General features: G+C 39.8%; 1 protein-coding gene across 1 annotated transcript; it reads right to left on the bottom strand.

Moving 5' to 3' along the window:
• Positions 1 to 326: 326 nt before the first annotated feature.
• On the bottom strand, positions 327 to 10,810 carry LOC120034062 (putative E3 ubiquitin-protein ligase UNKL). Its single transcript, XM_038980480.1, has 16 exons — positions 10,740 to 10,810; positions 9,711 to 9,920; positions 6,750 to 6,926; positions 5,654 to 5,787; positions 4,849 to 4,984; positions 4,634 to 4,751; positions 4,419 to 4,503; positions 4,169 to 4,329; positions 3,511 to 3,699; positions 2,904 to 2,957; positions 2,087 to 2,264; positions 1,892 to 1,981; positions 1,554 to 1,787; positions 1,197 to 1,390; positions 821 to 1,078; positions 327 to 649 (listed from the first exon to the last, which is right to left on the bottom strand). The coding sequence occupies exons 1-16, from the start codon at positions 10,802 to 10,804 to the stop codon at positions 494 to 496; spliced, it is 2,439 nt and encodes an 812-aa protein (XP_038836408.1). The 5' UTR covers positions 10,805 to 10,810; the 3' UTR covers positions 327 to 493.
• Between the last annotated feature and the right edge of the window lie 538 nt (positions 10,811 to 11,348).

The following is an 11,348-nucleotide window of genomic DNA, read 5'->3' as shown; positions in this document are numbered from 1 at the left end:
AATAGGAAACATGAAATATTCTAGTATGTTTCACAGTACACACAAAAGCTCGATACATTAGCATATTAAGAAAAATAATATGTAAATCTAAGAAACAAAAACAGCTCAAAGCTAATTTTAAAAATACCCTTTAACAAATTCCCAGGTCAACAAAGTGCTTTACGAGAAATCAATCTTCACAAAGATGGTTGCAATACTAATAATATTGTCTGACTTATGTGTTTCAGTGATAAAGTCAAATTAGGCCCACTTGAACTATGGATGCCCAAACTTTTGGGAAAATGTAAGTGATCCATTACAATACAAAATTACACACTACATTTAAGTACTTGATTTATCAAACACCATTTATGTAGTTCAAATCAAACTATTAATTGAATTACTATATGAATACTGAAACACAAAATGCTATTTAGAAAATGTAAGCATACTATATGTATTAGTAGTTCTTCAAAGGGCAAATTCCTTAAGTAGTACCTTGAATAATTGTACATCACCACTTCAATATTTTTGTCTTACAGTATGGACATTCTGATTTACTAGGTGCACAGTTCTTACAAAGTACATAATGTTGGCAAGGCTGCAGGACTATGCAACGATCATGCGTTTGGCAAACTATACATTTCTTTGACTGAAGCTGATATATTACCTGTGTTGGGAAGAGAAGAGGTTGTATCAGAAACTACTCGCAACAGAATAACTCAATACAATGATTCCAAGCAAGATCTTAAACACATGTTTCACTAGGCTAAATAGTCTGCCATAATGTATATCCTGATCACTATAAATAAGAATTTGCTTAGTATCTGGCCCGTCTTACCCCGTCTATAAGGTCTAGGTCAGTGCGCAGCTGGCTCTGGATGGAGTGGAGCTTTGGTAGAGGGAGCTGGTCCAGGTCTCCATAGCTTCTAAGCAGGGGTGTGCTAGGGGAGCGACACAGCACGTCAAAGTCCCCCTGGAGCTCCTTCAGCTTGCGCTCCGTGTCCTCTCGCTTCTGCTCTGCCAGCTGCCGCTCCGCCTCGGCCGACTTTGCTTGTTCTTTTGCATCATGGGAGTCTTTCTGCCAGGCCTCACATGCCTGGAACAGACAGACATGTCAAATATATAAATTGGTTTAACAAGGGTCAGGATGTATTGCTAACTGAGGCAGTGCCTTTAGTTCATGTCATAGTTCTTGCATGGGACTAGTGTCTGACCTGCTTGACCTGGTGCCAGGCGTCTTCCCATTGCTTGATCTTCCTCTTTGCCTCATCCAGCTCCCTGAAGAGCCGGTTCAGGTCAGCGCTGCTGCTCACAGTGGTGGATCCCAGGCTGCTGAACACTGGTGATGGGCTGGGAGAGAAGTTGCCACTCACAAAGTCCCATATGCTGCTAGCTCCCCCATTCAAACCTACAAGGTGGGATCAGGACAATTGTTTGTCAAAGCACAACAAAAAAAAAAACAGTAGAGTGATGTATTTATGAATTGTTGATGATGCCTCACAGGTAAAATAATAATGCTTACTCTTGCATGTTTGTCAAGATTGCTAGTAAATATTCTATTGTTAACTTACCCAGAGAGTTCTGAGAGGAGGTAGGTGTTCCCAGAAGGCCATGCTCAGGTTTGGTTAGCAGGCCCTGAGGCTGAGTTTGCTGTGGAGCCATTCCTGACAACAGGCACTGGGACAGGGACTGGGAGAGGGAGCTCAGAGGGGAGGCAGAGAGCGAGGAGTTGGAATTCAACGAAGAAGACCGTGCAAGGGAGCCAGGAATGTTGACCGGAGCGGATCCTCCCAGCATCCTTTGACCTAAGAGGGCAACAGGAAGCGTAAATCAATTTCGCAATAATTTAAAAACGCAGAACAGACTGTTAAGTCAATTGTGTTCAATGTTTCAAACAAGGTTTGCTTACTTAAACCAAGACTGTTGTTTTCTTGCTCCTCAAACTCTTTATCAAGAGAGGCAACATTGATGTCACAAAAATTCAGGTCAAGAGCAGAACCTGAAAGAAAAGGCAAGTCGTTTTTTTATTAGGAAAATAAGTATTCCTTGTATGAAGAAATACATTCACCCCTCAAACAAGTTTGTACAATACAAGTATACTTACCTATAACTGACTCCACAGTATTGCTCCCAGGATAGAATGGGGTTGCTTTTGCATTCATTGTTGATAAGGTGGTGGGTGAGGAACTATCCGATCCAATACTGGAGGCCAGGCTAGATTCTATACTGGACGTTATGCTGGATGCCAGAGGGTTCATCCCAGAGAATACACTATTGTGTGTCTGTAAAACAGGCGTACATAGTAAGGCATTGTTTCATTAATAGTGTCAATTTGAGCAATACTTAGCTTTACTACATTGGTGCTTGGTTAAGAAGTAAGACAAGCCACAGATACCGTGCCTGGTCATATGCTTTAGATGGGAGACCATGAATAGGCATTTTTATCAAGTCGATTGGACGGGTCCCAATGACTTTGAAATTATAACAGCAAAACCCTTTTGCCTCTACATGAATACCTTTAAATATAAATTGTTCTACATATCACTAGCAGTGTTTCCCCTATGATATTTTTCAGGCAGAGGGGGCAAAATTGCAGTTTTAAATCTAAGTTCCTGCAATTCTACACATTTTGCTATGGCTTATGCTATCAGTGACTCAAACATTAACATGTCCCATGCCATTTTTGGAATTTTAGATTCTCCCTGACTATAGTTTTTATTTTGGTGATTGTTAGTTCTCAAAGATGAACTTGGTTAAAAAAATATATAGCTCCATTATCTTTTCTACATACTTTATATCTGGTTTTAGTCATTTAAGTTTACACTTAAAATGATTCTCCATAACAATCGGCGGTAAATTAATATTATGGGGGACTAGCTTCTAGGAATACAAAGGCAGTGGCAAATGCTTTAGTTATTCACCTGCTTGTCTCGGTCCATCATCTTTTGATCACTATGTCCCTTATAGTTCTTTATCTGAAAACAGACAGCACATTCACATGACTCAACACTTAAACCCAGCAATTGGCTGGGTCTTAGAAAGCCAACACCTTTCTTAAAAGTAAAGAAAATTCAGTTAATAAATCGGTCATCTGCAGCCCTATCAAAAGAGAGAAAATGTCTAATGTCATCACCACAACCCATTAAGACAGTCTAAAACTAAATAAGCAGACATTTGTTTTATAACTAATAGATAACATGTTCCATATCCAAACAATGTCTAATCTACGTTCATAAAATGTTAAGCACAACACTGAATTTGACCTGGAACGGGTAAACTATTATTTATTTTGCCTTGGTTGTTAATTTCAGTATTCACCAAGTCATCGCAAATTTATAGAAAATGACGTAACATAAAAAAAAGTGACTGACAAATAATTTAATATGGAAATAAATCAAAATTCTGAATCAAAAGAATGGAAAGTATGACCAAAGTGTGTATAGCAGTGGGTCAGGCCCTACACTAAGCTGAGTACAGGGGTCTTCCCGTAAGGACGGGGAAAGAGAGAGAGCAGTCTTATTGTAGTACCTGATCCTCGCGTTCAAAGCCGGGCGCTTTGGGATAGTTAGACGTCAGAGATGACACACTTGACGTGGTGGACTCTGAACATAAGCTACCATTAGTTAAGCATTTGGACCTGCCGATGGGTCCGATTGGGGACAATGAACTGTTGCTTCCTGAGCATGGCGTTACAGTCGGACTATTAGAATATGAAACCTGAGGGAGAGAAGTACACATGGACTTAATAGGGTTTTAGAGCCAGCCAAACAAACCCAGCTTTCCTAACGAGGCCAGAGAGCAGATGATAACTGAAGATGTTTAGATGGAATATTGGCTTCAGAGAGAGAAAATGACACTGAATTTTTAAGGTTTGGTTTCTGTTGAATCCTGTATTAATTTGAATTATGTTGTATGTTTCTTGGTGCACTAGTACTACCAGAAACAAAATGATGTTACAAACTAGTGAAATACAAGGCAAGTACAGAAAACAGAAGAACGGAAACAGAAAATGACAAGAATATACAAAACAAAGGTGTGACATAAGTTAGCAGCTTAAATATCTATTCAGGGTCTAATCTATAATTGTATCTAATCTATTGACAGCATGTTTTTCCATACAAACAGAGATGCCTTTGTAAAAGACCGTGGAGAGAAGCAGAGAGGGAGTAGTAATCAGATCACATACATTCCCCACTTCGCCGTTGTTGATGCTGCTGATGGAGTGTGCACTGCTGCCCCACTCGCTGACCGGACACTCTGAATACTGCTGAGAGCCCAGCTTGGCCTGGGAGCCAGACTGCATCGCTGTTAGCAACGAGTTCATGGTCTCTTCCGTGGATGGAATTCCTGAAAAAGTACACAGACAGGAGGTTTTAACTTTGAAAGGTTGCCAACAAGAAAGACAGCGGTGACTTATTTTGAAGAGCTTCACTTACTTTCTACATGCGCAAACGCACAGAAGGGCCCTCTAGGACAATAACCAGTTTGCCTCATGTCATTGCATTTGGTGGATTTGTAGATCTGAAGTGAGAAAGACAGGTTTCTCTGCTCATAACTGTGTGGCATTTTCCCAAATCAAGGTTTGACAGATTCCCCATTGCAAGAGACAAAATGTGCTAAGCGTTTATAAAGTCTCCAATGTCCCACTTACCTCTGGGTGGAACTGCTGTTCAGTGCGTGAGTGACAGTATTGACAGCTGTCTCCGCTGTCACACTTCGATGGCTCTCCCCACTCATCCCCATGTTTCACATTGGGACACGGAGTTGACCTGACACATCATTTAAGAGGTTAACTACATATTACAGAATAATTACACAGTTGTCAAAAGGCATTCTCTTTGTCGTTAGACAGTCCTAATCGCCTACCTGTATTTGAACTTGCGTGGATTTCGTCTTCTGTCTCTACTATTGTGGTAGTGAGGGCAGGCATAGCCCTGTCTGCATAGTCGTGGAGGCTTGGTGCACTGCTCTGTTTTGTAGTTCGCTAAAACAAAATTGGTGTCTGGAAGGAAAGCACACGAGTTTGTTGCATGCACACAATAAAACAATTATTGTGGATAGTCAGATTAATATAATCGTTTGACTTCAAACGTTTACATGCTTTTCAAGAACGAGTCCCCTAATAATCCTGTTTACATAGACATCTGAAATCAGGCTAGCTGACGGGACTTTGATGAATGCATAAAAAAAATGTAATAATAATAATACGCTAATGAAAATAAACGTTCTACCACATGTTATTTTTGCGAAAACATTTAGATTCTTAGACAAAGTTTGTATGGTGAAAACTATTTATACTATGCATACTTCAGTTTTTCCGAACTCACTTCACTCGCACAAGAGGAAGCTCGTGCACACCTCTGAACTCTGATTAAATCATTTACATGTCCTAATAATGATGTGTTTTAATCGGCGTATGCTTACTACCATTATGATCTTACACCAAATAAGCAGAGTAAGGTGTTTACATGACTAATGCCATACTCTGCCTTCTACCATAATCAGTCTTATATTGATTTATTAATGTGCATATAAACATACTCATTGTAAGACATTCTGTTCTTGACCTAATGCCAAATTATAACACAACAGGTCAAGGAAATCCAATCATTAGAAAAATAATGTGGCACTGGGTGACATCAACACCAGAATCGATGCGTCTGCTGCTCACCCTGCCACCGGGGGTCCTCTGTAAGAGTCTTCTCTATCATGGCTTGGCTGGCCAGTACTCCAGGCTGTAGATCAGGGATACCCTCTCCAGATCCCAACTGGCCATTCTGGAGGGCTTCCTGTGCCTGGATCTCTCTGTGCACATGAAGAAGATCAGTGAGAGAGCTACTACACAAAACAAAAACAAAAAAAGAGGAAGAGACAAATGTAGAATATTCAGGCAATGCCTTGCTCTTAGACTTGTTCTGCTCAACAGTTGCTAGGCAACGCTTGAGCGTGCCTCTGATACCACATTTAATGTTGTTTTTGTTGAATTATTTCAAGCTCCCATTCCTTAATGTGACGTCATTCATGGAACGTTGGACAGGGTATTGCTATTTTCGAGTGACAAGAATTTAAAATGTGAACACATGGTTCATAGTAAAAGAGCAAATGTATGTTATTGTTAAGCTTAAGTCCATTGCTTGCATTACAGATATGGGCCTAGTTTTTGTATCCAACTCTGAGATATGTGGGGTTATTACTTCAAATATACCACTGAATCTTTCATCCCATTAAAGAAATCACCATCATTTAACACTTTCATTGTTTGCACAGTATTGGTACTCAACAAAACCAACATCAACCCTGGCAATAAGTACACTATGACTGATGTCTATGAAGATAAAAATGGTGCTTTCATCTGCTCTTAGCCCCGGCCAATTCGAGAGGCATCAGGGAGACTAATTGAGCTAGGAAAATAGATTAACACGCTTCATTCTCCCACTGCCATGTATGGGCATGTACTGGAGTGGATACAGACGTATCACTTCAGCGGAGACAGCTAGGCCTACCATGTCGAATCAAAGTAACACTAACAATGGTAGAGACGGGGTTGACAGCCAGCCTCAAAAATATAGTCTACGGGTAAATTTAAGAATTTCATTAAAACGATGATGTACGAATGGAATCAGTTGGTACATTTTGTCAGTGCATGGTCAGACCTTGCATGATTTATGCTTGTGTACTCAGCTAACTGGCTTAACAAGCCTATTCACATGTTCGTGAAGGTATGACACCTTGAGAACAGAGTGGTTACTAAAGGCATGATAGATCACCTGATATCGTAGACAGGGGGGCGGAGATCATGTGGGCCATGGGCAAAGGCGCAGTGTAGGCCGTTCTTCACGCAGTGCCCGCGGGCATCAGTTTCATGGATACAGGTACCAGTCTTGTAATAGCGAAGATGGTACTTCCGCTCTGTGTCACCAGTGGTCCGGTGCAAGTAAGGACAGCTAGACAGGAAAGGAAACGATGATTAGACAAATGCAGACTTCCACATTAAAATGATCAGGATTTGATGTGACAGAGATACAATCTGCATAAAATCGGTCTCTACCCTATGTTTCTAGAATTCTATGCTGTGCTTATCCTAAGAAGTCATTCCACAGATTTTAATTGAAAGGAAACAGACCGATGCTAAAGGAATGAGTTACATCGGTCTTCCTCCCTGTATTAGTGGCAACCGTTCTTCTTGGTGCTTAATATGCACATCAGACAAACAAAAATGTAGCCAATGCCCACAGTGGGAGTCAGAGGAATGCAACGCCTTTTATAGATGCAGCGCTCTCACATGCTTTGATGTATGGTGAGGAATTTAACAGAAATAATAGCAACGTCGCTATTAACGTGCTCAAATTCACATTGAAAATGCTAGATAACCAATCATTTTCTAAAATACAGCAAAAGCGTCTGACTCAGCAACAGTAACCATGGCAACGGATGTGATGTCACGAGAAGAGAGCAGCCACTGGTAGAATGCGGAATAGAGTGTGCAAGTGCTGGCTCTCAGGCAGAGTTCAAAAATTGTATTGAACTTTCAATATGACAGCTGGTTGAATTGAGGAACATTGTTTACTTACTGCTGTGAAATTCCAAATACACTGATACAGGAACTCAACCTCTCAATGATTAACCAACCCCTCTATAAAAAAGTATTCAGTATGCTACATATTTGCCACAAATACCTTTAACATCGCATCTAGTCTCTACCTCTACATATCACTAAACTGTGGATCTGACCAAAGCACTTTAACCAGACCCGTGCCATTGAGTCTTGTCATTGAACTAGTGAGTGAGACGTTTCAAGTTACTCCATTTCTTTATGGTGCTCTGACACAAATAGGCCCAACTTATAGGAGTGGCTTGAATATCATGTTTCAGAGCTGTTCTTCTTAGTGTTGAACAGCATCTTTCTCAAGATAAATAGGCTAGGTTATTAGCTGTATAGCCTGCTCCTTTCAGTGAACCTTTAATTCTGTTAATTTTGTAGGGAGACTTGTAAAATCCCCAACCAACACATACAATATTAACATTTCCATATTTTTACTTTAACTGATAGCGCTGCCAGTAAGTATACTAACAAGTACATATGTTCCAGTAGGCCAAGTATGGGCATTTTGTAATATTACTCAGGACAGGTTAGTAGTCCTGGGAAATGCCTGGGACTTCACGATACTTAGGTGCCGATACGTGTTGTGATTGGTTCCCTATTGAAAAAGATAGCTTGTTTTATATGAAGGAAAAATACTGGAGTTTTGGTGCAGGTATCCTCAACTAGAGCAGAAATAATATTATGATATTATGAATACGATATTTCGTCATATAATATCCTGATATGTAAGTTCCCCCTTCACTACAGGGTAGCATTCTGTTTTTTACAATAACCCTGTGACTTTGTTACACCTGGGAACTGAATAATGTAGCTTTTATTTTAGGTAGATGCAGATGAACTGCTAATTTATGAATTTATTCATCCTTCCTTTGGTGTCTATCCGCACCACCACAAGCCTTCTCATATGTAATCTCAAGTGACAAACTGTATCCGCACAATTTGACTTGCTATATCATATTTTAGGCTACATCTATTACCATTTGTACATGCTATCATTATTATGATTGTGTCTTTACAAATGTGTAGGCTCATTTAGGCCTATTCTTTGTTACTTTCATATTCAGTAGATTGGTGTCACACCAGTAGTGATAACTACAGTTCTAAGAATGAGCTGAAGTGGCATACCCCAAACATTCAAAATATGTTCCTCTGATTTTGTTACAAAAATAAAGTGAAAATAGCTGATGCATTGAGGGTTGGGCCTAAAAATGGTGCAGTAGCCATTAAACAATAGAGCAAGAATATATAAAGACTTACATACTCCATTTCTCCCCTCAGTACATCTATATTAATTATCACAAAGGAGTAGTTATGCTTAGGCTGAGCTGATACTTGAATTAGGAAATCCCTCTTGTATTGTACTTGCATGAATTCACATGGAAACGTATCAATTCATGCTACTTAGGTTTCAATTAACATAATGATACAGTGCAAGTGGTAAAAACCAGACACGTCCATGTATAACTACTTGTGACAACATTAAGGATACAAATACAAAGCAGGAACTCGTTCAAAGCGACCTCATTTTCAACGACTCGGGAACAATAAACATCGCTTGCTCGACCAATGGGAGAAGGCTATGTGCAAAGGCGGTTCAATCACGAGCAAGAAAACAGGGGGTGTGTTCATCGTTTCCTTGCAAGCTGGAGGAAGAAGCTCAACCCCACTCTGCAGCTCCAAACAGACGTGTGCAGCAAGAATTACAAAAAAACATCCATGAAATGACAATGAATGTGGTTAAATAATTCAGTTGGTTCCGCATTATTGAGAACGGCTGTCGTCCCACTCGGGGCCATGCGGATCGACATTAGCTCGAACAATAGACAAGTTAACAACACCATGTGCAAGCTAGGTCATCACCAAGCTCGTGGTGCGAGCTGAATTCTGTGCAACGAGGAATTTTCACTTCAGGAATTCGCATGAATCTGACTTCCTACTGAAACAATACAGCATCCATAAAATATTAGCAACACCGTTATAAGTGTGCTCACTAAACTGGCAACCTGCCCAATTTGAGTGAATTCTCAACCGGAACAGCCACAACACAATATTGATAAGCATGATACAGTAGCAACGATCTAACCAAAACATAATTCACAGGGGGAAAATTAAGCTTCACACTTACTCCTCTCCATCTGGGCAAATGCCCGTAGTCTCGTCATATTTTGTGCAATAAACGTCAGGGCTGTAGTTAAAAGTTCCATCTCTTCTTCTAATCGGTCGTCTTCGCCTCTGGTTGAGGAAATGCCAATGAAAACATGTAAAGGGTCTATGTTGTGTGCACTTGTGCTGCAAGAAGAGAGGGCACTGTTCGGTCCTAAACTCCTTCAAATATCTGCAAAATGGAAAGACAAAGGCGGTGTTTATGACAGACACCACCAGACATCGTGTAAAAAGGTATTGAGTCCAAAGCTCAGGGGAAATATCACATTAACTTTGATAGAAATGTTACAGCTTCGCTATTTGAAATTAAAACTAAACACTATCTATGCTAAAGGTAAGGAGATAAACGTTTACACCATCTACAACTAATATTTGATTGACACTAGCTAGCTATGTAGCTGAATTTTACACTCGAACTGCTAGAACTACTTGGTAGTGAAAGCTAGTAGCTATCTACTTTGACCATTCACATACAATCCACGCAAGATGTTCGGCGTTGCACTCTATCAAACAACCAGAACGTACGTCAAAACACATGCGTAGACAGACAGCAAATAAGGCCGAGGTGGAAAGAGGAAAAGGATAACACTGCTGGATGGCAAACCATTCAACTTCGCTAACGTTACCCAGTCCACGATAGCACGCTGACTGGCTAGCAAACGTTAATCACCATCCAAGTTTCTGCGAATTCCGCTTTTTAATGTTACGCCTCTTTTTTATGTGGAACATTTTCACGGTCACACAATACAATTATACAAATGTATTTGTTAAAATTCAGTTACTGTATCAATTTGAATATGTAGCTAGCAAGTTAGCGCTGGGCTAGCTGCGTGCATTGGGAAGAATTTACAAAAGGAAAAGCACCATGTTTTACTGCACTACGAGTGAAGGAATATCAAGCAGTCCAACTATAAAACAATATTCTGTACATAAAAGAAGCACGGTATTTTAACAAATACATCTTTGTCCATTTAACGTTTGCTTTACTTACGTATAGTGGGTTGGTTTCTCGGTTTGAGGAGAAGCGTTCGCCGCCGTTTTCGAAACCGACGGCATTTTCAGTCAAAACAATGAAACACGCCTGCGCGAACTGTCCAGTTTCGTGCCATTTGCGTACGAAGTGAGATTTGTTTCTTTATTCTGTAAATGTGTCTACCACGATCCGTGCGTATATTCAACATAACTCACAAATAAAACTTTGATGTGTGAATATATTAAAATAAAACTATAGTCCGGAAATATGTAAAACAAATATTTCACAAATTAAACCATAATCCGTGAATATGTATAAATATTTCAGATATTCACCATAAATCAAAAATAACTATGATCTGTAAATATATTCAATATAGCTCACAAATAAAACTACAATTTGAACAAATGTAGAAATATTTGCATGCAAATATTCAGAAATCCCTAACATTTACAACTTTGGAAAGTGTATTTGCGCATTCAAAAGGTGCTTGTGGATCTGTAATAATATCAATAGTACAAAGTTACATAACAAGCAAAGCGCACTGTGCACATCCTCGAATCACATCAAAAATATGCTGACCAAAATCATCAGCAACGTCAGCATCACCATCAACCTCACCATGTT

This window comes from Salvelinus namaycush, chromosome 41 (assembly GCF_016432855.1).
Source record: "Salvelinus namaycush isolate Seneca chromosome 41, SaNama_1.0, whole genome shotgun sequence".
Classification (NCBI taxonomy): Eukaryota; Metazoa; Chordata; class Actinopteri; order Salmoniformes; family Salmonidae; genus Salvelinus; species Salvelinus namaycush.
Note: the sequence above shows the minus strand (reverse complement) of the source record. Positions and strands in the feature narration are given on the sequence as shown.